General features: G+C 53.0%; 1 protein-coding gene across 4 annotated transcripts in view; it reads left to right on the top strand.

The window, feature by feature from the left end:
• Positions 1–26,363, top strand: part of Alpl (alkaline phosphatase, biomineralization associated) — a 52,438-nt gene extending 26,075 nt beyond the window's left edge. For 2 of the 4 annotated variants that reach the window (XM_020177110.2, XM_020177111.2), the window contains exons 2-12: positions 9,091–9,255; positions 12,844–12,963; positions 13,225–13,340; positions 14,481–14,655; positions 15,265–15,440; positions 18,378–18,521; positions 20,410–20,479; positions 21,723–21,857; positions 24,047–24,238; positions 24,698–24,817; positions 25,390–26,363. In XM_020177110.2, the coding sequence (XP_020032699.1) occupies positions 9,195–9,255; positions 12,844–12,963; positions 13,225–13,340; positions 14,481–14,655; positions 15,265–15,440; positions 18,378–18,521; positions 20,410–20,479; positions 21,723–21,857; positions 24,047–24,238; positions 24,698–24,817; positions 25,390–25,655 (1,575 nt within the window). In that variant the 5' untranslated portion in view covers positions 9,091–9,194 and the 3' untranslated portion in view covers positions 25,656–26,363. Of the gene's footprint in view, positions 1–278; positions 402–9,090; positions 9,256–12,843; positions 12,964–13,224; positions 13,341–14,480; positions 14,656–15,264; positions 15,441–18,377; positions 18,522–20,409; positions 20,480–21,722; positions 21,858–24,046; positions 24,239–24,697; positions 24,818–25,389 lie in introns of those variants that run through there. The other 2 variants (XM_074081076.1, XM_074081077.1) reach the window with 2 other exon arrangements.

Below are 26,363 nucleotides of genomic sequence, written 5' to 3'. Positions count from 1 at the left end.
CCCTGTGTTCCCCTTCTGAAGCTGCAGTCACCAGCCAGCCTGGCCCAGGCACTGGTGAACTTGGCCTGGCCATGGGAACTCATGGATTCCTTGGGGCAGCCCTGGCTTCTCCCAGACCCCACTTCGCAGGGGAGAGCCCTGAGGCCAAGGGTGAGGTCCCTTGCCCCGGGCCACCCAGGGTGAGGGTCAGAAGCAGGATCTGCCCCAGGCGGCCGGCCCCAGAGCCCGCTGTCAGTGCTGACTGGCTGCCTCTTCTGCCACCTACCGCTGGCCCTGCTGGCTGGCCTTCCACCCACCCACATTCCCTTCCCTGCCAGCTGCCCTGTGCCTTGGACTGTCTGCCAGCCACAAGCAGCCCCGTCAGCAGAGCAAGGTCCTGCTCTCTAGGAGCTCAGGCCATGGTAAGGAGGTAACAAACCAGTTGGGCTGGGGTGCAGAGCAGCTGGCCAGGTAGAGCTGAGGAAAAGAGGGAAGAAAGACAGGAGGATTCCTCAGGTAGACAACAGAGAACCTTCCAGAGCAGGGAACTCCGTGAGCAGGAACGTGAGGCTGGGGTTGCTTGGAGACAGCTGATGGTTCATCAAAGCCCCAAGGACAAAGTGGCTTGGCTTATAGCCTTCCGGGCCCTCCCACGTCTGCTTTCTGCTGGGATGGGTGCCATCAGTGCCTGGAGGTCTGAATCTTGCTCTATCTCTGGCTCTTGGCCCACTACCCTCTGGGTAGTCCCTCCTTGGATCTGACTTGCAGCCCACTCTCTCCAGCACACATACCTTCTGGAGCTGTTCACCCAGAGGCTGCTTCATGGCAGCCGTATATAACTTCTGCCAGTGAACGAATAAAGTCCTGGCTGACAAGACTTGCCAGATACGCCAGGCCAGGGGGAGACAGATCTCATGTACCCTCTATGACCCTGCAGCTGCAGTCACAGGATTGGTCTTTGGCAGGGTCCCACCCTCAGGGAGCCACTTGTTCAGCATTAGCTCTGAAAGAGTCAGCAGGGCCTGACAGCCCAGGGGATCTATCTGGCTGCAGGCTGACTCCATTGTGCCTGGGCATCAATGGGAGCAGAGTAGCTGGGAGGCCTGGAGTCTGCTCCCAGTGCTGCCCATCACGGAGCAGGCAGGTCTTCCCTCTTCTGTGGGCCTCGGTTTCCCCCATCTGGATAATGGAATGATCTCTAAGATCTTCCCAAACCAACCTTCTCAGAGGATAGCATCACAACTACAGCTCCCAGGCCTTGCCCTGGGAGTGTCTGGACCAGGAGGTCTGGGATAGGACCTAGGAATAGGGATCTATTTCGGGTTCCTTATGTCTCTTTGATCTCTCTTAAATTTGAATGTGGCCACATCAGTCCATGAAACATGTCTTCCACATTACTCCCTTTATTCCCGTCTTACAAAGGCGCACAGCCGCCTGGTGATGGAGCAGGTGGCCATTGTTGGCCTCCATGACTCTTTACATATGCACATCACCCCCCCTCCCCCCCCCCCCCCCCCCCCCCCCCCGCCTTCAGGAACTTTCCTCCTACACTTTAGTCAAGACCCCTCCCCTGGGATCCACTTTGAATAGGACTTTCCCCACAAGCATCCCCAGTGATTTTTGTGGTCTGGTATATTTGGGAATCTGCTCAAATGCCCCTTTCCCTCCCAGGTCTTCTGAGCTCTAGATTGGGGACCCCTAGGGGTAAATAGCAGTCCCTGTGAGCACAGATGACACTCTATGAATCTCACATCCATTTATTAGGCAGAGAGATGGAATCTTGGGGGCTTCCGGGAGCTGTGTGGGGCAAGGAGGGTCCTGGGTGAATGGGAGGCAGAGCCTGAGTGGGTGGCCCTGGATAGGTCCTGTGTACAGGATTATGCAGAATTTTGCTCACCACTTGCCATCTTTGTGAACCAGGGCCATCTTCACATAGCCACCTGGCCCTCCGTCCCCTCGCTTGTACAGGGAGGCAGCTCTGCCTGGCTCTCAGGGCTGTTGATGAGGACTGAGTTAGGTGAGGGTGTTAAAAGCGGCACCTGGCACTCACAGGTGCTCTCTTGAATAAGAGGGATCCAGAATTAGTGTCGGTGGTGCGGGGACTGAGCCAGCATCACATACCTGGGGAGTGATGGGGCTAGGCTTGGACCAGACATGCTGGCTAAGTCTCAGTTTTCCCATCCATCCCTGGGGGACCATCACCCCCAGCCGCTTGCATCACTGGGCTAGGTGAGGATCGGTGCAGTTTGGGTTAGTGAGTGTGGGGGACGCAAGGGCTTAACAGAGACAGGAACTGTCTGGCTACTTTCATGGTGAGTTCAGTGACCTTGGATCAGGAAGAGGGGGGTTCCCGTGTATTGCAAGGGTCCAGCTATCTCCCCTTGACTGTGGGTGCTTTGTGGGTGTGGCAGCAAGCAGAAACATGGTCAGAAGAGGCCCTGTGGTGTGTGTGTGTGTGCGTGTTTGCGTGTGTGCGCGCATGCGTGGGTGCGTGTGTATGCATGTATGTGTGCATGTGTGTGGGTGTATGCGTGTGTGTGTATGTAGGGTCCTCTCAGCCCTGAGTCTCAGTTTCTGGCTGTGAAATGGGGACCCTACTCACCGTCCTGACTGCATAGGATATTTGGGGACCCAAGAGAGACTGGAGAAGGGCAACTTGGGAAGCAGAGGCCCCTCATACAGGCAGCTGCTCATCCTCCTCCAGCCTGTGTGGACTCTTGAGTGACTGCTGGCTTTGGACTGACACCTGGCAGGCCTGGTACTATCCCAGTTCTGAGACTGGGAGATCTGGGTTCAAATTCTGACTCTGTCATGGCACCTCTGAGCTTCTGGCACCTAGCTCAGGTGCAGCCAAGCACACAGTAGGTGTTCAGAGAATAGTTGCTTTAGTTTGAATATGGGCACCTCCCTCTGGCACTCTGGGGGAGCAGCTGCTGCTGCTAGGGTTAAAAACCTCCTGTGGACCCTGGCCAGGACTTCCTTTCCTTCTGGGCTTTCATCTCACAAGGTACCTGGCATAATGTCTGGCACACAGTAGATGCTCTGTCTGCACTGACTTGTCCATAAACTCCAAGTGCACAGAGATGATGTTTGTCCTGTTCCCCACTGTTTCCTTAGAACCCAGAACAGAGCCAGGTATACAGCAGGTGCTCAGTAAATGGGATGAGGAATGAGTTGGCAAAGTTAAGTGAACAAGTATCAGGTGTGCCCTCCCTGCCCCCCACAGTACTGTGGGGGAATGGGAGCTTTGTCACCCCCCTCCCCTACCCCATTTCATCTGTCCTGACTAATCTGATGAGATTAACCCAGGGATAAACCCAGGTCACAGCCACTGACCCAAGGCTTCCGAGCAGGTGTCCAAGGCTGGTGTGAGAGTGCATAGCAGCTAGTCCTCAGGGCTATTTGTTCCAAGATGGCCCTCCTGTCACCCACTCTGGACATGGTCCTCACAGCAGTCATCAGCTTCCTTCTCTTCATGCTGGCCCTAGGCCTGGTGTGTTTCTTCACCTGTCGCCTGGCCAGGCCACTCAGGTAGGGGATCCACCTGTCCTGACCCCAGGCCTGCCAAATCTCTTCCCCAAAATGTCTGTGCTTGTGGGACAGAGAAAGGATGGGTACCAGTCTCTCTCCCTTTCCCTGGTGGAGAACTGAGGCAGGGAGGATGAGCACTGGAGTCAGCCTGGGGTTGTGGCTAGCGGGGACCTCAGCTTAGTGTCCTAAGCTATGAAATGAGGCCAACAACACCTGTGGTTGTGAGGATGGTGTGAGGTCTCAGATGGAAACAGTAGGGTACAGTCGGAAGTGCCCATACCTGGGGATGAGTCCCGTTTCCCTCCTTGCCTTGGCCTTTGAGACCAGCCCAAGGCTGGCTTTCTGCCAGACTCTGACCGCTGCCCCAGGATGCTGAGTTGGTCCACAGGACTCAGGCCTGACTCCTCGGCCCCTTCTCCTGACCTGCCAAGTTGCCATTCCCTGTCCCAGGGCCAGAGCCTGGCCAGGGCTTCTGCACTCTTGTCATAAATAATCAGGACACGTAGCTGGGAGCCTGGCAGACAAGGTCTGGCTGGGAAGTAGGAGGGGGTAGCAAGGGGGCTGACCCACACCCGGAGGCTCCATTCAAGCTGCTAGAGCTTGGCAGAGGGCAGTGGGCGGCCGGGGCCCCTGCAGGCCCAGACTGGGCCCCACAGAGTGCTTCACCCAGGGCTGCCAGAGGCCAACTTGGAGCTTCTAGAGGAGATGGGGGAGGGTCCATTCGAGAGGCAGGGCCAGCAGGAGGCTCTGACTCCAGATGCTGTCCCCATCTGTCCTGGGCAGAGGCAGTGGGCGAAGGCACCTGTCTCCAGGTCAAGCCCATCTCAATGCAGGGCCCTGGGACCAAAATTCAGAGCATCCTATCCTGAACCTGGGCCTGTCATTAAGTTAGCATTTTGGAGCAGCCCAGCACACAAAGCTAGGTAAGATGGTCTGTTCTCCAGAGCGTGTTCTGTGGGTGTATTTACATACGGGGTCCTACCTATTCTTTACATTCTTCACTCAGTCCAATGTTTCTAAGCTCCATCCATTTTATGGTTTTTGTTTTGTTGTTGTTTTTCTTTTGTTTTGATAGGGTCTCACTATATAATGTAATCTAGCCTTGAACTCCAAGTCCTCCTGCCTTAGATTACCAAGTGCTGGTATTACAGGTGTACTCCATCATACCTAGTTTGGCATCTAGTTTTAATACCACTGCCACAAAAATATTCCCTCCATAACTCTTTTTTTTTCTTCTGGCACTGGGGTTTGAACTCAGGGTCTCATGCTTGCTAGGCAGGCACTCTATCACTTAAGTCACACCCTCAGTCCTTTTGCTTTTTAGTTTGTTGTTCAGATAGGATCTCACTAACTTTTGCCAGGATTAGTCTTGAACCACAATCCTGTGCCTCCCAGGTAGCTGGAATTACAAGTATATTCCACCATGCCTGGGTACTACTCCATACTAACACTTTGTTCTAGTTATGGGCAGAGAGCTTGCCCCAACTCCTCACACTCATAAGCTAGTGTTAAAGAGAATTTGCCAAAAGTTTCCCCAGTAAGCCCGATGGTTTCCATAGGATTTTGGCAAAAGAGTGCTTTATCAAGTTAAAGAAATTCTTTTGGGGGCTGGAGCTGCAGCTAAGTGATGTAGCACTTCCCATCCCTAGATTCTGTTATCCAACACTGAAGGAAAAAAAATAGCAATTCTTTTCTGTGCCTGGTTATCTGAGTGCTTTTGGCACATGCAGTTGTCTATATCATGATCCTTAGGTGATCAAGTTTCACCAAAGATCTGACTGCCACCTATCTACCCAAGATCCCCAAATTTATGCCCCTCTCAAATGTCCGACTATTGTATCCAACTGCCTACACAATATCAATGTCTCCAGTTCTAAAAGACATCTCAAACTTATTATGTTGCAAACCACATTCCTGATTGTCCCCTACAAAATCTACTCCCCTTCTACCTCAAAGTGCCACTCCAATTCCTGAAAGGCTGAATGTTTTTTGCACTGGAAGTCCTCGCCAGTGCAATAAGGCAAGAAAAAAGAAATAACAGGCAGGAAAAGGTGTGAGGGTTGGAAGATGTCACATGGGCCATAGAGAAAGATCAAACCAAAGACTGTGTTCACAATTGGACTTATTACTGCGAAGATGTAAACTCTCCCCACGTGATCTACAGATTTAATACAAATGCCAGTCATGTGGTGATAGAGAACAGGTCAGAGTAACCAGGTTTAGGGAAGGGGGCTGCTTGATTACAGACAAACAGCACAAGAGGTTTGTGGGAGGGTAGAACTCTTCAGTAGTGGTGGTGGTCAGATGAATCTATTCATGTGTCAGACTTCAGACTTCATTTTAGAGCTGAGGAATGGAAAGGTCAGAGTCACCAGGGGTAATTTGTTGGTAACTCTAGAGTCAGAAGCTCTATGGTTAATTGTCTGCTCTGTCTCCTGCTTGTTTGTACCCTTGGGCAAGTCACTTCTCCTTCTGGTCTTGTTATCTGCCAAAGGAGCTCCTCTCTGTCCCCTGCAGAGGTTATCAGTGAGAATCCTAGTGAAATTCTACATATGCTTAAGTTCGGCACACAGGCCTCTTTTTACATTGTTTATATGAGCTCCCAAAGAGTATTTCTTACTTTGTTGAAGTATAATATATGGACAGAAAAGTATCCATAAATTGATGGCTTGTTAGATTTCCAAACTGAACCCACGGGCATCACCAGAATCCCCTCAGTGAACAGATGGCATCACCTGTCATCAGAAGTTCTGGTTGGTCCCTTTCTTTCTCCAGAGCTCTAGTGGAACATTCTGTAAGCATGAAATGGGCCGTAAGTCAGCAGAAATGCTCAGTTTTGGTGGGTGCTACTGGGTCCCCAAAGTTGTACCAGCAACGCTCCACCAAGAGTGAATGGACACTCTGGTCATTCTCTAGTTCTCTGACTCTTGGACTTTTCTGCACACATAAAGGAAAGATTTTTGAATGGTCTTCCCTCCCCCCTTAGACACTTATGTAATCATTTACTATTATGCCAAGCACTGGGAGTTCAGATAAACAAGGCGAATCCCTGGCCTTAGAGGTCCCCAGAATAGTGGCTGGGATGGATCAGGAAAGATTATTTTGAAAACAGGGAAGTACATGCCAACGACTGAAGGGCCATGAAGTTCAGAGGAAGAGAGTTGGAATGAGTGACAGTCCGAGAGGTTTCCTGAAAGAGGCAGCTTTGCTTTTTAAACTATTGTGAACAATGTTTTAATGTACTAATACTTTATTGTAATTTTTTTTCTGATTTTAGGACTTGCTATAGAAACACCTGGCAACTAAACTAGAATAAAAAGTTGAGAAACCATCTGAAACTCCACACTCGGAGTTCAGCGCAGTGAGGTGTTAGACACAGGCCTTTCCTTTCAACTCCCAGCCCCCTCTGCCCACCCTTCCTGCCCCAGAGCCCTTGTGGTTAAGGTGGAATGGAGATCCCTGTTGTGGTAGAGTGGTGTCTTTTCTCCCTAACACCCTGCTAATGGGAGAATATATGTCATTTCCGCTTCCTAACAGCGGGATAATCAGTCCTATCTTGGTTTTGGCTAAAGTAAGAACATTGTTTCCCAATGAACACTTTCTATTTGAAACTTCGCATCTTCCCGTAACGTTCATACGCTTTGCAGCTGCCTGTGGGGTTGTCCTGTTCCCAAGAGGATGACCACAATTTAAAAACATTCTTAAGCCCTTCAGACGTGCTCATTTTAGGCAACCTGGAAAAAATTTTTTAAAAAATGTAAAGAGGAAATAATCACTCACAGTCCTACCTTCCAGCAAGCCACGTGAATGTTTGGTGTGTTTCCTTCAATTTTTTTTAAAATTAATTTTTAAATTTTTTTTATTATTATTGTTGTTCTGGGAGTACATAGTGACATTAACAAAAGTTCTTACAATATATCATATTTGAATGCACCCCCCATCATTCTCCTTCCTCCTGTTCCTAGAGCAGTGTCAACAGGTCTCGTTTTTTCTGTTTTCATACATGAGAACCTAACATTTCCACAATATTCACCTTCCTACACCTTCCCCCCTCCCACTGGTGCCAACCTCCAGACAGGACCTGTTTTACCTTCCTGTTCTCCATTTTTGAAAAAAGACATTTTTGTTTGTGTAAGATAGCTATACAGGGAGTTTTATTGTGGCATTTCCATGTATATATGTATTATAACCTGAACTGGTTCATCCGTGATATTTTTCTCCTTTCTACCTTAGTCCCCTTCTTATGGTGATTTCAACAGTTTTAAAAATTCTATATTATTGTATAGAAAATACATCAACCGTATTCACCTTAATTTTCTTCTTTTATCCTCCCTCTCCTGTTAGTGACCTCCCCTTAGCGTGACTTGTCTTTCATATTTTTTTTTATTATAAAGGTAGGCTGGGTGTGTAGCTCAGTGGTAGAGCACTTGCCTAGCATGTGTGAGGACTTGGGTTCGATCCCTAACACTGGGGGGGACATAGGGAGAATAATTTAACAGATGCACCATCAAAGAAGGTATACAAATGGCATATAAGCATGTGAACATTGTTAGTCATTGAGGAGATGCAAGTTAAAACCATATAATCTAAGACAGGGGTTCCAACTCAGTGTGGAGCACTTGCCTAGCTTGTGTGAGGCCCTGAGTTCAATTCCCCAGCACCACACAACACACACACACACCACACACCATACACACATATACCACACACCACACACACACCCCACACACACCCCACACACACCACACACACATACACACATGCACACACACACACACATGCACACACACACACCACAAACATACACATACACCACACAAACACACGTGCGCGCACACACACTTGCACACACACACACACCACATACACGCGTGCACACACACATGCACACACAATTGTAAAGGTAACATCTCAACACAGACAAAACTTGGGGGAAATGCAAAAAAGACAATGAAAAATAATCAATCACCCTTAATGTCAGCACCCGGAGACAGCCATCCTGGGCAGCTTTTCCTATATGTTTCTCCTTTTGCTTTTTATGTCTCTTCCCAAAATGACAAGTTCTAGAAGAGAACCTAGCAAATGTAGGTGTCCTGCAGGGGCTAATGTCCCTGTAAGGCAGGGTGGACTCTTTGTTTTGTCCCTGCTGTGTGTGGGACACAGAATTAAAAAGCTGAAGACTGGTGTTCTAGAACAGTGTCTGGAGGTGTGGTCCATGAGCTGGCAGCAGCAGCATCACCTGGAAGCTTCTAGAATTCAGGCAGAGACTCAGGCTGGGTCTAGAGCTGGCATGACATGCCCTCTAGGACGTAACACGATGCATCCAGAGCTGGGAAGTGCTGCTTCAGGTGGGTTGAGAGTGGAAGCCCCCTGAGAAGCAGTGCAGGATTGCTTTGCAGTGTGGAACTCATGTATACCTATGCAGGTGTTTCTGTGATTTTGTTTGCAGAGAGAGGGCCCACCTAGGTTTGGCAGCTGAACAAATCTTGCTGAATGAATCAAGGGATAAATACCTGAATGAAGATGCTAACTCCAGAGCTGTGACCCACGTGTCTTTGCTTTTTCCATTTTTAATTCTAGGATTGGAACATCAGCTAACGGCTGAGCACTGCCAACCCACCTCCTCCCATCCACGTCCATCACACCTCTGGACTCCAGAGAGGAAGCAGGGCTTGGGGTGTGCCATGATCTCAACATTCTTAGTACTGGCCATTGGCACCTGTCTTACCAACTCCCTAGTGCCAGGTAGGATTGGGGGGCACAGGTGGAGGGATGGGAAGACTTAGTGCACATGGGGATTGGGTGAGGGCATGGTCTGTGTCCAAGGTCATGGGACCATCCTAAGTATTTACCAGCTGCAAACCAAGTGTTCAGAGCAAGAGACCTCAGCTCTGCCACTGCACAAGCCAATGTTGGGTGACTCCCTTGTTTGCCCGGTGTATTATCCTGTTCTTCTGGGTTTCTCTTTATCGCTACTAACCGGAAATGCACAAGTTCTGTAGACTCTTCAAGTCTTGGAATTCGAAGTCTGCTCTTGGCTTTGTGAGTTTACACTCTTTTGTGGCAGTACGTTGCTGTGTGTGGTGTGAAATTCTTGCTTATGAACTCATCTTCAGTGGCAATTTGTTTTGTTCATTTTGTTTTTTTGTTGGCGACTCATGCAGAAGTGTTTCTGTGGTGTGGTATTGGGTTTGATCCTTTCAGGGCCTTGGCAGTTCCACTCATTCTAAACAAGGTTTTATGTTAATTTCTTAGTTTGCAGTTCTTATGCTATAAATTCAAATCCGTTCTTAGACCTGGCTCAGCTTTGGAGTTGGGTTCACCTTTCTCAGGAAGGACTCTCTTCCCATTCCTTCACCAGCAACAATGAATGCGTCACATCAGCTCTCTGGCCTAGACTTGTGTCTATTCTGGTGTCCCCAGGGAGGCTGTGCTGCAGCAGCCCTGTGTGTCCCTCTGGTTTTGAATTTCCTTTTAAAATTTGCCTCCTGGGGATTCCTCCTTCCCTTTTCTTCCTTTTTGAAGCTCTGTGCTGGTTTTGGTGGTTTATCTTTTTGACATTTCTGTAGCCAGAGCCAGAGAAGAGAGCCTTCCTTTGCTCAATGCGTCATGTGTCTGGCAGTCCCCACCTATCCTCCCTGAGCCTCAGTTTCTCCACTTGTCCCATGGAGATGATGTTCCTTCTCCTTGGGGCTGTGGTGAGCATCACATGGGACTGTCACAGTGTCTGGCAGAGTGCCACTCAGGAATGTTGGTCTCTTCTCTACAGAGGAGATGGGGGTTGCAGAGAGGGGTCTGACTCAACAGTCAGCAGGGCTGAGGCTAGACCCCAAGTAGAAGGATTCTGAGATCTCATAGGCCTTTCTTTGTGCATCTTTGGGGACTCAGAGTCACTCTGGAATGGGGTCCCTGCTTTCTCAGCACTCACGACACCCCTGGGTGAAAGCTGAGCCCGTGGATGAAAGGGAAAACATGAAAAAATCTTCAACTGTTCAACAATTGAATTTCTGTATTTGTTTCATTCTGGCCATTCTGATAGGTGTGTGTTATATTGTCTTTTTTTAAAAATTAATTATAGTAAAGGGCTCAAATCTGTTTGGAGAGCATGGTGGATTTTCACACATATTCGCACTCTTGTGACCACCACAGAGATCAAGACAACATTACCAGCCTTGGGACGGCCCAAGGCTTCTCTGTGGTCTCCCAACAGTCCCTCCCAAAGCCAGAGGAAATGACCACCTGCTGTCATACACTTGTTTTGCCTGCTTTGAGCTTCACATAAATGGAGTCATACAGGACATGCTGATAAATTATACCATGAGCATTTGTGTGTAATACTTCATGGTCACCCGAAACAATGGCCTCCTGGTATTCAGGACTCTTTATTGCTTAAGACAGATCTCTAACAGCGCAGTCAGTTTGATACTTCTTTTGGGGATAGGCCTTAGGGTGGCCCTGGTGATAAAGACATGGGCTCTGCCTTCACTGAACTCCCAGTCTTGTGGAACCTGCAGACTGGTAGCAGAAGTCAGCAGGCAGACCGTGTGGATGGGCAAAAGTTCTACACTCCCCAAATGGCACCTGAGTGGCCAAAGAGGCTCCATGCCCACAGGTTCTGCAGTGCCTGTGGAGGAAGGCGAAATCTCTGATCAAAGTCTTTGACCCAGGTCACTTGGCCAAGCTTTATCTCCTACGATCCTAAAACCACCTGGCAGTAGCTAGTACTCTCCAATCTCCCTGGGGCAGAAACTAGTGCAAAGAGTTTGCCTAAAGGCCACCGCTGGAAAGATCAAGGCCTCCAGACTGCCAGCTGAGGGCTCTCTGTCTGTGAGGTCTGAAATTGGCGACCTTGGTAGACACTTCCAGAAGAGAGGTGGAGCTGGGGCTCTGGGGTGAAGGTATGGGTGCAGAGACGTGAGGCGGGGAGGTGTATGGGTGGGTGGGTGTCCACAGCTTGAAGTGGGGCCTGGGTCCCTCCCACTTCTCTTCCCTGCTGCCTGAGGCATGGCTGTCTGCTGGACCTGAGCATCTCAGTTCCTCCTCTGTAGCGCTTGGCTCCATCTCTTCCCTTCCTGATGTGGAAGAACTAATGCCCCCTCACCCCAAGGCTTTGAGAAGACCAAAGGAGATGTGGCTGCGTGTGAAGTCCTTGGTTCACTGCCCAGACACACACTTGTCAGGAGGAGAGAGGCTTCTCTGTGCCCACACCTGTCGTGAGAGACCAGGGCTGAAGATGTGTCCCACAAACTTTCAGTGTGACCCTGGACAAGACCTTCCCACCTCTTCTGACCTCAGCTCCTCCCTCTCTGTAGTGGGAGGTGGCCCCACGGGGATCCCATCTCCAGACTGTCTTGGGTTCCCATGGGTGGATCTGATGGGACCTGAGGAACCCAGGGCAGAAAAAACCCTGAAGATGGGGGGACCCTCCCTCCCAGACACAGGGTCCTGGGCCTGTGCTTGGCTCTGACCTGTGGGTGAGACCTGTCACTTATCTCATCTAGTTCAGTCCTTACAAAAAGGCCCTGAGATGATGGTATAAACAACCCATTTGACGGGAGGAAAAGGTCTGTCAGACACTGAGGCTGTGGATTGAGCACTGATGAAAGAGAAAGGGAGAGGGAAGGAGGGAAGAGAGAGGTGGAACATGCTTCTAGTTCTTTCTAGTTTTATCTCAATATTCTAACAGGCCATTCGATGGGAGTTAGCGGCCATGAGTGAGGGTTGGAGCTGCATGCAGCTCAGCCTCCTTGTGAATCTATCCCAGCGGGAGTGTGATTGTGGGGTTGCCTTAAATTTGATGCAATAAGCCAAAGGCAAAGCTCGTAGCACTGTCACCAAGAAGCCCGGTTCCTGCTAAACCTACTGAAATGAACAAGCCAAGCAGAGTTTATAATTGATGGCTGGATATACCTGTGGACTCCTGCAGTTGGAAGGAGTTTGTTCTGAAAATAGGTTAAACATTACCCTCCAAATTGCGCTAGCAATTGCTGCCTCAGAATTCCTCTCTACCGGGTCAAAGGCAAGCGTGGGCTCTGGAGGGAAGCCCAGCTCTGCCAGTGTCTGCCAATGCTGTGTGGCCTTGGGGGAGCAGTATTGATGTCTCTGAGCCTTGGGTTCTTTATTCTGAGACTTGAGGATTAAGGAGGAGATGCCAGGACCCACAGGCTTGTGGGATTTGCCTGGCATGTGATTGAGATGGGCACCTGGGGCTCCCTCCTCCAGGTTCTGACATTCCAGCCCCCCCAGCCCCCGACAATAAACTGCTGGGGTGTATATTAGTCTGGGGAGAGCTGTGCCCCACCCCGCCGAATCACTCTGCCTCTCTCTATACAGAGAAAGAGAAAGACCCCAATTATTGGCGAGAGCAAGCCCAGCAGACTTTAAAAAATGCTCTGGGACTTCAGAAACTCAATACCAACGTGGCCAAGAATGTCATCATGTTTCTGGGAGATGGTGAGCCTGGGGCCAAGGCGGGGGCTGGACAGGGGTGCACCCAGTAGGAGGTAAAGGGACTGGGTGGAAAGGCTGGGCTTTGGGGGTAGGGAGGGGAAGAGAAAGGGGCCAAGCTGTGGACCCAACAGGTCTGGGAGCAAAGGAACAAAGGGTCTGCTCAGTGACATTTGCCGCCTGCCTTTGCACCAAACTAGAGCGCTCTGGGTGCCCGATTGGATAGGCGGGGAGCCCAAGAGCTCAAACCTCCCACTCCCTGTGCAGGGATGGGCGTCTCCACGGTGACAGCCGCCCGCATCCTCAAGGGTCAGCTACACCACAACCCTGGGGAGGAGACCCGGCTGGAGATGGACAAGTTCCCTTTCGTGGCACTCTCCAAGGTGAGCCCACCTGACCCAAACCACCCCCCTCTCCACTTGGCCACCTGGAGGAAAGAACAGGGGAACAGTATCCCTGGGTGCTGTTAGGGACCCAGGGACCCAGGAGGCTGTCAGACCTCCTGGGTCTCATGGTCCCACTGGGAAACGAGGGGGGTACTAGCCACTTCCAAGACAGATTTGAGGCTTTCAACTCACTGATTTAGAAGCTCTTGTTTTTGGTGGTACTGGGGTTTGAACTCAGGGCTTCACACTTGCAAAGCAGGTGCTCTACGGCTTGAACCACACCTCCAGTTCTAGAAGATCTTTTATTGAAATGTAGCATACATGGGAAAAAGTGCACATAAACCTGCACCCATTTGTGGCACCAGCATCCAGCTGAAGCAACTGAGCATGGCAGAAGCCAGACGCCCCCATGAGCCCCCTGCAGCCCCTGCCCCTCCCCACCAATATGGATTAGCTGCACTGCTCTTATATTTTCTATAAACAGAATCAGGCCAGGCAGTCCTGGAGTGGATTAGATCACGGATGTAACTTCTAGTCCGGTGTGCATGGAGACAGTTAATGTAATGAACAGCTTCCAGATGCTCACTCCGGGGTCAGGCCCGGGCTCCTGCTAAGGGAAGATCAGGGACTGTAGACTTCCCTGTGCCTCCAGAGGGCTCTCAGGCTGGTGGGGAAAGGAGACAGGGGTCTCTACTGGAGATCTGAATGGGGTGGGGGTGCAGCTGGCAGGGATGGCTTCTCCACTCCCCTGCATTCCCCACCTCTATTCCACGGATCCTCCTTCTTCTCCCTTCTCCAGGACCCACCTGCTCCCAGGCCCTTGCTGCCTTGCAGCCCCAGACCCAGAGAACGGCCCTGCCTGACCCCATTCCTCTGCCTCACACTTCTCCATGTGGTGGGGGGTTGGCTTCCTGCCCCTCCTGCTGCCTGTCACTGCCAGGGTGTGGGAGGCAGGCAGCTCAGATAGGTGATTTTATGGCTCTGGGTGTGTGTGTGGGGGGGGGACCTCAGTGAGCAGTGGGGCTCAGCCAAGGCTGCAGAGACGTCTGGTATCCCTCACACCCTGTCCCCATGGGAGTGGAGGTGGGTTGGCAGCAGTAAAGGCTGGCCATCACTTGACCTCCTTTGTACCTGCAGACTTACAACACCAACGCACAAGTCCCTGACAGCGCAGGCACTGCCACTGCCTACTTATGTGGGGTGAAGGCCAACGAGGGCACTGTGGGGGTAAGCGCAGCAACCCAGCGCACACAGTGCAACACCACTCAGGGAAACGAGGTCACCTCCATCTTGCGCTGGGCAAAGGATGCTGGTGAGTGGGGCTGGCTGGGCTGGGTTCTGTAGCTGTCTGGGCTTCAGTCTTTGCACCTGTGCAGTGGAAAGAGGGAGGGGACGGGAGCCCTCCAGGCTCCCAGTTCTGATGTGCAAGGTGTCTAGGAGCTGCTCAGGGAGGCCCTTCCATGACAGGGAAGGCTGTGGTTCCAGGCCGCTCAGGGTGATCAGGGCTCCATTTCCTGGATCTATTCACTTGACTGTGGCACAGGCTTGAACATGTAGTGCCCTAGCTTTGGTAGGGGAGGAGTAGGCAAAGCACAAAGCCCAGGGACGGCTCTTCCTGGGAATCAGAAGGCCCAACTCCATCCTGGGGACTGTGAAGTCAGGGAAGAAAGCCAGCTGACCCAGGAGACAGAGGCCCCTTCCACCAGAGGCCCCTTCCAAGGGCCTGGGGGCTTCCTGCAGGAGTGGATCCTGTAAGTCCTGCACAGTGTCTTGCTGCACCCCCCTTCCTGCAGAGGGGGAGACTGAGGCCCAAGGCAGATCAGTTATATGGGAGGCTGTCTTCAGCACGCAGAGGGAGGACAAGGCTTAGGGGATACCCTCGTCTACAGATGGTGCCAATCTCTCCTGTCCCGCACCTCAGGGAAGTCTGTGGGCATCGTGACCACCACTCGGGTTAACCACGCCACCCCCAGCGCTGCCTACGCACACTCAGCAGACAGGGACTGGTACTCAGACAACGAGATGCCCCCGGAGGCCCTGAGCCAGGGCTGCAAGGACATTGCTTACCAGCTCATGCACAACATCAAGAACATTGACGTGAGTGGTCTGCACTGTGCAGGGACCAGCTGGGAGGCCTCTGGGGGCGGGAGACCTCAAGCCCGGGCTGGCCCAGCCAGGCCTGGCTCCACACACACCCGGAAGGTCTCCTGGTCCATTAAGGGATTTGTGGCTGGGGCAGGCAGGGTTTCTTTGTGGTGGGGCTGCAGGTTAAACCCTCATGTGGTGACTACCACACCCCAAGAACCAGGCGCCCAGGGATTATTCCATAAATTAGAACCTGGCGCTGCACTGTCCCCCACCCCCAGCAAGGGGAGGCAGGGGTGCTGTGGTGGCTGTCTGAGGGAACAACCTGCGCATACATTAACACGTGCGCAGGTAGGCACATGTCTGTGTCCACAGCTAATACACCCAGAGAAGACTGTATGAAGCTGTGGGTCTATAGGCTCTGAACTTCCCCGGATCCTGTCCGTGCCCTGCCCTGTACTAGCTGTGTGATTATGGGTCAGTTACTTAACGTCTCTGAGCCATCCTCTGTATAACCCCTTTGCAAACTGCACTTAGCCCATAAACTCATTGCAAGAACTGAATAAAATAATCCCCGTGCAGTGTTGCACAAAGCCTGACTCCTATGAGTGCTCAGAAAGTGGCAGCATTTATGTGTGAGCTATGAGTCCTGCCCTGAAACACACAGCAACACAGGGAGCAGGCTCTCACCTGCTGATGCTATGACCTTGCCTGCTCTTAAATAAGAATTTCCAGCTGTTCCTTTTTAGCCTTCTGTTACCTACTGGGGGGAGGGGGAGGGGAGGGGCTGGTGAGTGGATCGGGGAGACTTGGACCCGTGAGCCCAGAATGGGGATTCAGTGAGGCTCAGAGGCAGCCCCCAGGCCCAGCTCCCCTCACCTGTTTGCCTCTGTTCACCACCAGCTCAACTGCCCTCTGCTCACTAGGGACCTCTCTACCCCCAGTTTCTGGGTTCCACCTGGCCATCTGCCACCCCATCTTGCCCCTTTTCCAAGTGGTGGCAGTCCTGTTGACCCTTCTTAGCAAGGAGACACCTGGGACAAAGCCACCCATCTGGCTTTGCCTCCACCTGGCCCTTCCCCTCCCTGAGCCCCTGTTTCTCACCTGTGCAGTGAGAACAGCAAGCCCCACCTGCTGGCTCCCAGGGTTGCTGGAGGCCGGCGTGAGGTCATGGACATGGGAACCATGCTATAGGGCACAGGGAGGGTAACCACAGCGGCTCTTTAGAGAGTTTAGGTGGGAACACTGACATGGGACAGGCACTTCAGGGAAAACCAAGCAGAGATATTTCAGGCGGGGACTGAGGGTGAGCAGGGGGTGAGGGGAGGATGAGCCAGGGAGGGAAGAAGGAGGGAGTCCGTGTGAGTCCCCCTTCTTCTCACTTTCCACTCCCCTTTCTCTCCCAGCCCTAACTACTCCTCCATCGCCACCACTCTGACAGCCCCCCAGGCTATACATGAAACAAAAATTTTGGTGTCCGCCCTGAAAATAAATAACTTTTGCTTAAAAAAAAAAAAAGAAAAGAAAAAAAGAAAGAAAGACACAAACCCAAACCCCAAAGGCAAATAGCAAGTCTGTTATTTGGGAGTTTAATGAGCCCGTGTGAAGTCCCTGCTGGGGCTGGAAACCATGAGGCTCCAGGCAAGAAGACTGGGGACTTCGTTTTCCACTCAGAAAATGCCAAGTGTCAGGTTATGTGGTGACATGGGGGCAGGAGTGGGGGTGGGGACCATGGCCTGGGTCCCCTCAGGCTTGCCCTGCCTGAGCGCCTTGCTGCAAGGGGGTGACACCCTTGCCTCCCTGGAGTGCTTCTATCCTTCCTATTTTTGCCTGGGAGGCTGCCTCCCAGTAGAGGCTGCCTGGAGGTCCTGCGTCTATGATGGACAGCTGATAGGCCTGGGGCAGATGGGTCCCATTTTATAGATAAGGAAAATGAGGCTCTGCGAGGTTAAAGTGACACCAGAGTCAGGATTCAAACCCAAGTCTGACTTTAAAGCCAATGTCTTTTCCATTCCCTGTGGGCGTCCTGGGGCACCTTCCCCACATCCACTGTTGATGCAGACACCCAACTCCCTCTGCACCCTATGGAACCTGGGTTCTGAGGTGGGAAACAGAGTGAAGATGGAGAAGAGGGCTATGAGGTGCCTGGCCTGGGGACAGGGGATCCCAGGTGTCAGCCAGGGCCAGCAGCCTTGGTTGGCACCTGCGGTGACAGGAGGACACCGGTGTGGTGGTCACTGCGGGCAGCGGCTGTTATGCTCTTGGCCCCTGTTTTAAAAATAGTCAGGACTTCAAACATGGACTCCCGAGAAAAACAAACAGTCCCGTGTCCGTCTGCCCGCACATGCCAGCCGCAGTGGGTAAATTTAGCCTGGTGGTGACTACACAGACGTGAGGCTGGCTTGTGTTTGCCCAGGCACTGGGCTGGTTCCCAACTGGGTTGCCCTAAGACCTCCCTGGCCAGGGCCTGTCCTTGGCTCCATGCATGCAGCAGGGCACTAGAGATGGAGATGGAGAAGCCCTGGGTTCCAATCCTGCCTCTGCCTCTTACTGGCTGTGTGGCCTTGGGAGAAAGAGCCCAACTCTGTGCTCTTGCCTTTACTGGGAAATTGCTGACAGATTCCTTTAGCTGTGGTATGAAGTTGAGCAAGAGTCTGTGCCTTATGGGCTCAGGGCCTGGCATACAGACCCCGTAAGTGGTCTTCTACACATGGCAGTTGCATGGTAACCTTCTAGAAAAGCCTGTGAGGTAGCTCCAATGTCCCACAAGTTCCTAACTGTAGTCCCAGGCTGCTGTGGAAAAGAGGGTGCTAAGAGCGCTGATTCTCAGTTCTGGGCATGTGTCCATACCACCCACAGGGACTCCAGGTGTCCAGCTGTCCAGGCTGGGGCCACTGGAGCTTCTGAACATATTGGAACCCTGGACGCCATGGCTCCTGTCTCCCTTAGGTGATCATGGGGGGCGGCCGGAAGTACATGTACCCTAAGAACAGAACCGACGTGGAGTATGAGGTAGACGAGAAGGCCAGGGGCACCAGGCTGGACGGCCTGGACCTCATTCACATCTGGAAGAGCTTCAAACCAAGACACAAGGTAGTCTGCATGGGCTGAGGGCTGCAGAGGCAGCTTGTGGGGATGGGGTGGGTGGTAAGGCCCATCTGTGGTTCAGTGTTCTCCCTAATTCTTCCCTACGTGGGCTCTGATGGGCTAACAGACCTGTGAACAGCACACAGTAGGTGATAGGCTTCCTTCTGGGGAAGGCAGCAGAGGGGTGCATGAGGAGACGGGCAGGAGAGAGTGACCTGTATGGACATCCAGGCAGCCTGAGCACCCATGGAGCATGGAGCCTTGACTGGGCTCAGCACAAACGATGAGTCAAGATCAAGGACACAGGGAATGTCATATGCTCAGGTTGTGGGAAGCCTGGGACCTGTAGGTGCCCAAAGGGGACAGGCCACAAGGGAGGGACCCGAATGTCCTGGGCAATTGGGTGGAGAGGGTGGAGGAGGCAGCATAGGACAGATGGCAGGAGGAAACTGCTGGCCGGAATGAAATAGGAGTAAGGTGAGAACCCTCTGCAAGACAGGGGTGTCCCCTCAGCCAAGAGAGGGGAAGTTGGAAAGTGGGCAAGGGCTGTGGAGTCCCAGGCTCTGGTATCTCAGAGAAGTCTCTGGCCCTTTAAATCTGTGCTGCACGCCAGCCTGGGACAGCTGGATCTGGAAATGACTGTGGTCAGGGCTAAAGACAGTGGGGAGCACCCTGGCAGCCACTTTGATGTCACTCTGGGGTTGGGTTTCTCAGGGTTCCAGGATGGGCCCTGGGGAGGCTTTGTGGGATGAGGCTGGGCCAAGAGCAAGTTGGGGGCAGGGCAGGGGAGCAGCCCCCATGGGTCGTGGGAGGCATGGGACAGGGTGGCTTTGAGCCCCTTCTCTTCCTTCTGAGCCAGCTCAGAGCCAGGGCCCCTTCCCTTCCAGCCTCAGTTTCCCTACATGGAACATGGGGCCGGAACTTCATCCTTCTTGCCCTGGAGCTCAGTCTAGACTCCCAAGATGGGAAGGGGGGTCCATACCAAGATCCTGAAGGGTGCTGAGTCCCATGTAGGTCACATTTTTAGAAACCCATGCTTCAAGAGTGGGTTCTAGAGGCAGTTTCACCTTGACCTTGTGGTCTATGTGCCTCAGTGTCCTCATCTGTTAAATGGGGACAGCCTTGGGACTGCCCTAAGGATTAGATGAGAACACAGAGGAACCCCGTCAATGAAGCATGGCCCTGGGGGGTTGGAGCTCAGCTTCTTGGCCTCCAGCCTGACTCCCCACAGCATCCCGTCAGTTTGAAAACCACTGATCACAAAGCCATTGCCTGAGAAGGCAAGGAGTGTCCTGAAGACGCAGCTGATTCTCGGCACTCCTGGGCCCAGTTGTCTCTGTCTTCATGCCCTGGCGAGGCCACATTTCCTGGGTGTCCCCTTTTGGAGTGGGTCCCCAAGGCAGAGCTGGGGCTCGGTTTCCTCCAGGCTGTCCATGCCCCCACCCCTCACTCACTCTTTGTAAGTGCTGAGCCCAGTCAGGGGTCCATGCTCCGTGGGTGCTCAGGCTGCCTGGATGTTCATCCCTCCCACCCCCCACTAATCCTTCCACGGTGTTCAAGGCCCCTGTGTGCGCTTCTCTGCCCGTGCACCCCACCTCTGGCAGGGAGCTCAGACTCCCCCCTGACTCCAGGCTGATCAATTCCTGCCTCGCCTCCAAGCCCCAGGTGGGCATCACCTCCACTTCCATTTGGCCTCAGGACTCATGGATTCTCTTGCTCAATGTGCATAATGACCTATTTATTTGTCACTTCTTGAGGTCAAGGAGGGTAGGGCCTCTGGGCAGGATGTTGAAAGATGAAAGGAAACAATGGAATAACCCCAACTTGGAGGTCAGCTGGGGACGTCCCTCTGCCTCCCCAGCCCACATGTGCTGACGCAGGCCCTCCCTCCTAGCACTCCCATTTTGTCTGGAACCGCACGGAACTCCTGGCTCTTGACCCCTTCACTGTGGACTACCTCTTGGGTAAGTCGCACGGAACTCCTGGCTCTTGACCCCTTCACTGTGGACTACCTCTTGGGTAAGTCGAGGAGGCGGGAAGCCCATGGCTAGGACTGTGCAAGTCCAGTCCTCAGATTTGGGACCTTTGCCCTTTATTTCCAGGCCCTGGGAGGGGCAGAGAAAAGAGTTCCTGATGCATGGAGTTAGGCCTGAAGCCTGCTGGCCATGCAGGGGAAGGAGTCCCAGTGAGCTAGAGGAGAAACTGAAGCTCAGAAAGGGGTGTAGCCCATGGCATGCCACACAGCAGGGTTGAACCCTGGCTGGGAGCTGGAACTTACACAGCTCCAGGCCTGGGGCTTCTGGGCCTGGAGGCAGTTCTATACCCTGGTCAGAGCAGAAGCCAGCTAGCTGGGTTGTCTCTGCCTGTCCTGATAGTTGTCTCTCCTCCTCAAGGAGTAGGGAACAGGTGAGGGCCGGGGCAGCTCTGGGCTGTGCTGGACACACAAAGGCCAGCTCTCGTCAGTGTGGACAGCCATGCAAGGGCTGAGTTCCAGGAGGCAGTCTTGCAGGGTGCCATCTTGGAGGCGTACTCCTACCTGCTCCTGAGGCTCCTGGAACAGGCTGTAGTCTAGAGGGGACACTTGGCTAACCAAAGCTATTGTTTGGCTGGACACACAGGCAGGGCAAGGTGTCCTGGAAGGACATCCAGACCAGAAATGCCAACACAGCCCACATGGGGAACCTGGTGACATGGGCAGGAATGGATCACTCTCCTTGTGTCACAGTTGAGAACAGACAAGTGGCAGAAGGGACAATGACCCCAAAGTTTCTGCTGCTTCACTGTACAGCCCACGATGGTCTTCAGACCGCATATACTCAAGTGGCCCCATTCATTCCAGGCCAGAGTCCTCTGTCTTAGGGCCACATGCTGTGTTGTGGGCCCTGCATGCTGAGGTAGACGTGGATTTGAATCTAAGATCTGTCACTTCCCAGCTGAAGGCAAGATGTTGGACCCCTCTGGGTCTCAGTGTCTTCCGTAAAATGGGTTGGTGATCCCCTTCATCCTAGTGATGTTTGTTAAGATGACAGGAATTACAGGCAAGTTCTGGACCCCAAGAGCTGCCCATATAAGGCTCCTACCTTCCCACGCTACCCCCCAGTTGAGTGTGGGGAGCCTGTGTTCTCTGAGACACCCCAGATTCCTTGGAACCCTCCTTCTGGCAGCATGAGGGCTGCAGCATCCACATTCTCCCTGTGTTCTCCCCAGGTCTCTTTGAGCCTGGAGACATGCAGTATGAGCTGAACAGGAACAACGTGACTGACCCATCCCTCTCCGAGATGGTGGAGGTGGCCATCAAGATCCTGAAGAAGAACCCCAAAGGTTTCTTCTTGCTGGTGGAAGGTAGGGGCCCAGGCCTGCTGGGAGAAAACTTCCAGAAGCATGACTCTGGTCCAGTTCTCAAAGAGAACTGACACTTTGGGGGTGAAGGGAGAACTTCCCTCTGGGATGGTGGGCTGTAGACTCTAGGAAGAGGATGCTGTAGAAGCGCCCAGCCCAGCACATTCTCTGAAGGATGTGGAGATTGCTGGCCGGCTGGGCCAGGAAGGCTTCCTGAAAGAGGAGGCAGGAGGCTTCCTTTGAGGAGTCCTTGAACCTGGCTCTAGAGGACATATAGCCCCTCAGCTTTGCTCCAAGACTGAGAATGGTGCCCAACTACTAACTATTAAGGAGACAGAGATCGGAAGAATCAAGGTTTGAGGCCAGACCTGGCAAAAAGTAGCAAGACTCCATCTCAACCAATAAACTGAGTGTGGTGGTACATGTTTCTTGTCCCAGCTACATGGAAGGCCATAGGTAGGAGGAACACAGTCTAAAATTGACCCAGACAAAAAACATGAGACCCTCCTGAAAAATAACTAAAGCAAAAAAGGGCTGGAATGTAGCTCAAGTGGTAGACTGCCTGTCTAGCTGCCTAGCAAGGTGCAAGGCACGTCCGCAAAAAAAACAAAACAAAAGACAGCTCTGCAGGCCCCAGCTTTCCCAGGCTATGTGCCGCCCTTCTGTGCGCTGTGGCTGTCAGAGGCTGTGGAGTCAGACTTGAGTTCTTGACCTTGTGCTGCCACCCACTGGCTGTGTGACAATGACACTTCTGTGCAATAAGACCAAAAATTTGTTCCTTCTCCTAGAGGCATGACCAGCTACCATCACGCTCAGAGACATACAGCCCTTGGGACAGGACCTGCAAAGAACAAATCCTTAAGTGTTTCTAGAGTAATTACAACTACATAGTAGCTAAGGCAACAATGGGAGTGGGAAGAAGAGATAAAGCTTCCAGAATCTTCCAGAGTTGTGACAGCCCTTGCCCTCTGTGGTCCCTCGTGTTTCCTGCTAGATCTACATGGATACACCCCCACGCGGACACGTGGGCCTGTCTGCACACACACTCACCACTCGTGCATACACACTTGGGCTCCTCCACCTTCCAGAGGCCAGTGGCTGCCAGCCCCACTCAGCTGCTTTCTTGCCAAACCCTGGCATTCCCACAAGCACAATGGTCTCCGCCTGGCCCCAAACAGGCCTCCAATGCAGAGGAACCGCCAGTTACCAGTGGTGGTGAGCACAGGTCCCCCGGGAGCACTTGTCTTTGTGAACAGGGCCAGGCCAGCCCACTAGGCCAGCTTCTCCCAGTGCCACAACAAAGGGAGGGTTCTCCCTGCCAGGGAGGCCCGCCCTGCCAGCCCACCAGTGGGCCAGGCCAGCAGTGAGGCTGAGGCTGGTGGGGACGGAGCACGGCCTAGTGGCCAGACTCAGGACCCTCAGAGCTGGGAGTGTCCACCAGGCTGGTAGACAAGGGGCGGGGTTCCCTAAGACCACAAGCCCTCACTGCTAGGCCAAGCGTAAAGCCAGGCCTCTGTGTGCAACCCAAGAGAGGTAGCATGGGATTGGGCCTTCCATGGGCCTTTATGGAAGCCCACCATGGAACTGCCTTGGCACTGAGGACTTCTGCCACCTTGATCCAGGAGCCCTGTGCTTTCTGCTTAGGAGAATAGAAAACCATAGACTACAGAATGCCCCACCTGATCTTAACCCCTCCGCAGACCCTGCCATGGGCACATCACTCCCTGCCCTAGGCTCATTGCTCCCTGTAACCAGGGTTGGTCACACCCCTCTCTGCTTGGGATGATTGTGAAATTTGCTACACCTAGCACATGGTAGGGACTCAGTTGTGTTCCCTTTCCCTTTCTCCTTGAAGTTTTAGTGATTCCTTCAGCATCTGAAGGTAGAGACAGTGCTGGGAGCAGAGGGATGGTGGAAAGTTCTAGGCTGCTCAGACTGGTGGGTCTGCTTAGACCTGGGCTCTGCCTTCCCCCATGGGTCCTATGGTCCTGCAGCTCTCCCTGTTCAGCCTCCATAGGTTGAATGGCTGCATAAGATGACTAAAGGTGTACCTGGCACAGAGTAGTTCCTGGTGACAGTCATAGTCCTTCTCCATCAAGGAAATGTTTATAGATGATAGCGTCCTGGAGCTTGGGGGTACAGGCTTCTTTTCACTTCCCCCTCACCCGAGGTCTTTGCCTTGGTGTCCTAAGGAGGCAGGATTGACCATGGCCACCATGAGGGCAAGGCCAAGCAGGCACTGCACGAGGTGGTAGAAATGGACCAGGCGATCGGACAGGCAGGCACCATGACCTCTCTGGAAGACACGCTAACGGTGGTCACTGCTGATCATTCTCACGTCTTCACCTTCGGTGGATACACCCCCCGGGGTAACTCTATCTTTGGTAAGTGGACCTCCATCAGGGCGGGAGAACCAGCAAGCCAGGACATAGTAGGAATTGAGTGAGAACTGAGCAGGGGGTGGGGCAAGGTACTGGTAGCAGGTGGACAATGCAGGATGGGGTGGCGAAAGCTGAGTGCGTAACTGAGTGATGGGTGGGTGGGGGGTGGAAAGCAGCAAGGATGGATTGAAGAGTGAGAGAGAGGATGGAGAGAGGCATGAAGAGAGGAAGAGAGGACGGATGGATGAATGCATGGGTGCATAGATGGACAGATGGATGGGAGGGGTGTTGGTGCAGAGAAAAATGAGACAGAGGCTGGGAGTGCATAGGGCTTGGGAAGTGACCTCATGGAGGTGGGTTGAGGCCCCTCATGGAGGATTCTGGGGGTTTAGGAGCGTACTGGGGAGCGGGGACTCTGCTTCCACCATTCCAATGTGGCCCCTGGGCCCCCTCCCTGTGCAGGCCTGGCCCCCATGGTGAGCGACACAGACAAGAAGCCTTTCACGGCCATCCTGTACGGCAATGGGCCTGGCTACAAGGTGGTGGGTGGCGAGAGAGAGAATGTCTCCATGGTGGACTATGGTAAGACCCCCCAGGCCAGGGCTGGGAGGGGACAAGCAGCCTAAACTTGAGTCAGCACAACCTCAGCTAGAATCCCCTTACTGGAATTTAGTCACTCTGTCCTTGGACACATAACGTCACTTTGCTCACCTTCAATTTCTTCCATAAAAGGGTTGTACCTCCCAGGTACTTTAACCTGAAGGATGAAATGGGTCTGACGAGCTTAGTTCAGTGCCTGACATAGGGAGGAACGTCCAGTTGGCTGTATAATATCCCATACTACTGGGTGTCCAGTTGCTCTTGAAGCCCCCAGTAGTTTTGGGGGCTCTGGGGTCCCCAGCCAGTGATAAGAGTTGCCTCTTCTCTGCTAATCCAAGTAACATGAGTGAGGTTCGTTTTCTCTGTGGGAGGTGGAGCATGTGAACGTCTGTGTCAGACAGACTCAGGTTCAAATCCTGCGGCCTCAGGCAAAATGCCTCCTTTGTTCACTGAGCCTCTTCCATGAACCGGGGGTTCAGGCCAGCCTGGGTGGGAGGGAGACGCTGCTCTCCCAGTGCCAGTGCCACGCTAAGCAATGTTTTTCTGGCCCGCAGCTCACAACAACTACCAGGCCCAGTCAGCTGTGCCCCTGCGCCATGAGACCCACGGCGGGGAAGACGTGGCGGTTTTTGCCAAGGGCCCCATGGCGCACCTGCTGCACGGCGTCCACGAGCAGAACTACATCCCCCACGTGATGGCTTACGCTGCCTGCATCGGGGCCAACCTTGACCACTGTGCCTGGGCCAGCTCGGCGGGCAGCCCCGCTCCCGGGCTCCTGCTGCTCTTGATGGCGCTGTTGCCCCTCAGTGATCTGTTCTGAGGGCCCCTGGCCCTCCACACATGGCCAGCCCCACCCCCAGTGCTGCCCATGGCCGGCAGCCCACACCTCAGGAGCTGGAGGCCCAGGCCTCCACAGCAGCTGAGCTGCCAGAAGGGGGACCCAGGAGCCAAAGTCAGTCGCCTGCCCTGCTCCCCTTTGAAATCTTCCATGGGCCAGACCCATTCCTGGCTCCGGCCTTCTTCCCGCCCCAATGTCCTTTGGCCAACAAGGTAAGCTGCTCTTGGGCAGGCAGAGCCCAGACTGCAGAAATTCCCAAAAGTATCTTATTTTTCTACCACATCTACTTCTCCTTTCCCAGAAGCCTGCAGCCTCCACAGGACATTCAGCTCTGACTCTCTCACTCCCCTCTGGATCCCACCTGGCCCCATGTTCACGCCCTATCCCCAAGCCCAGCCCTCTATACAGGGGAGACCTGGTCTCTCTCCTCAGGAAGGTTGCTCGCTCCCTGCAAGGCTCTGCCAGGGTGCCCAGGAAGCCAGCTTCTGAAACTGGCTGTCCACCTGCGGTGGCCAGGCCAGGAAGAGCAGCCTGGCGGGCACACACTCCAAGCACTCATGCCAGCTCCTGTCTGAAGTGACTCTCCTGTTTGGAATGGCAAAAAAAAAAGAAAGAAAAAAATTTTTTTTTCTCTTTTTGGTGTTGGTTAAAAGGGAACACAAGACATTTAAATAAAACTTTCCAAATATT

This window comes from Castor canadensis, chromosome 7 (assembly GCF_047511655.1).
Source record: "Castor canadensis chromosome 7, mCasCan1.hap1v2, whole genome shotgun sequence".
NCBI classification, from domain to species: domain Eukaryota; kingdom Metazoa; phylum Chordata; class Mammalia; order Rodentia; family Castoridae; genus Castor; species Castor canadensis.
The sequence above is the reverse complement of the archived record's forward strand: the minus strand, read 5'-3'. Positions and strand labels throughout refer to the sequence as shown.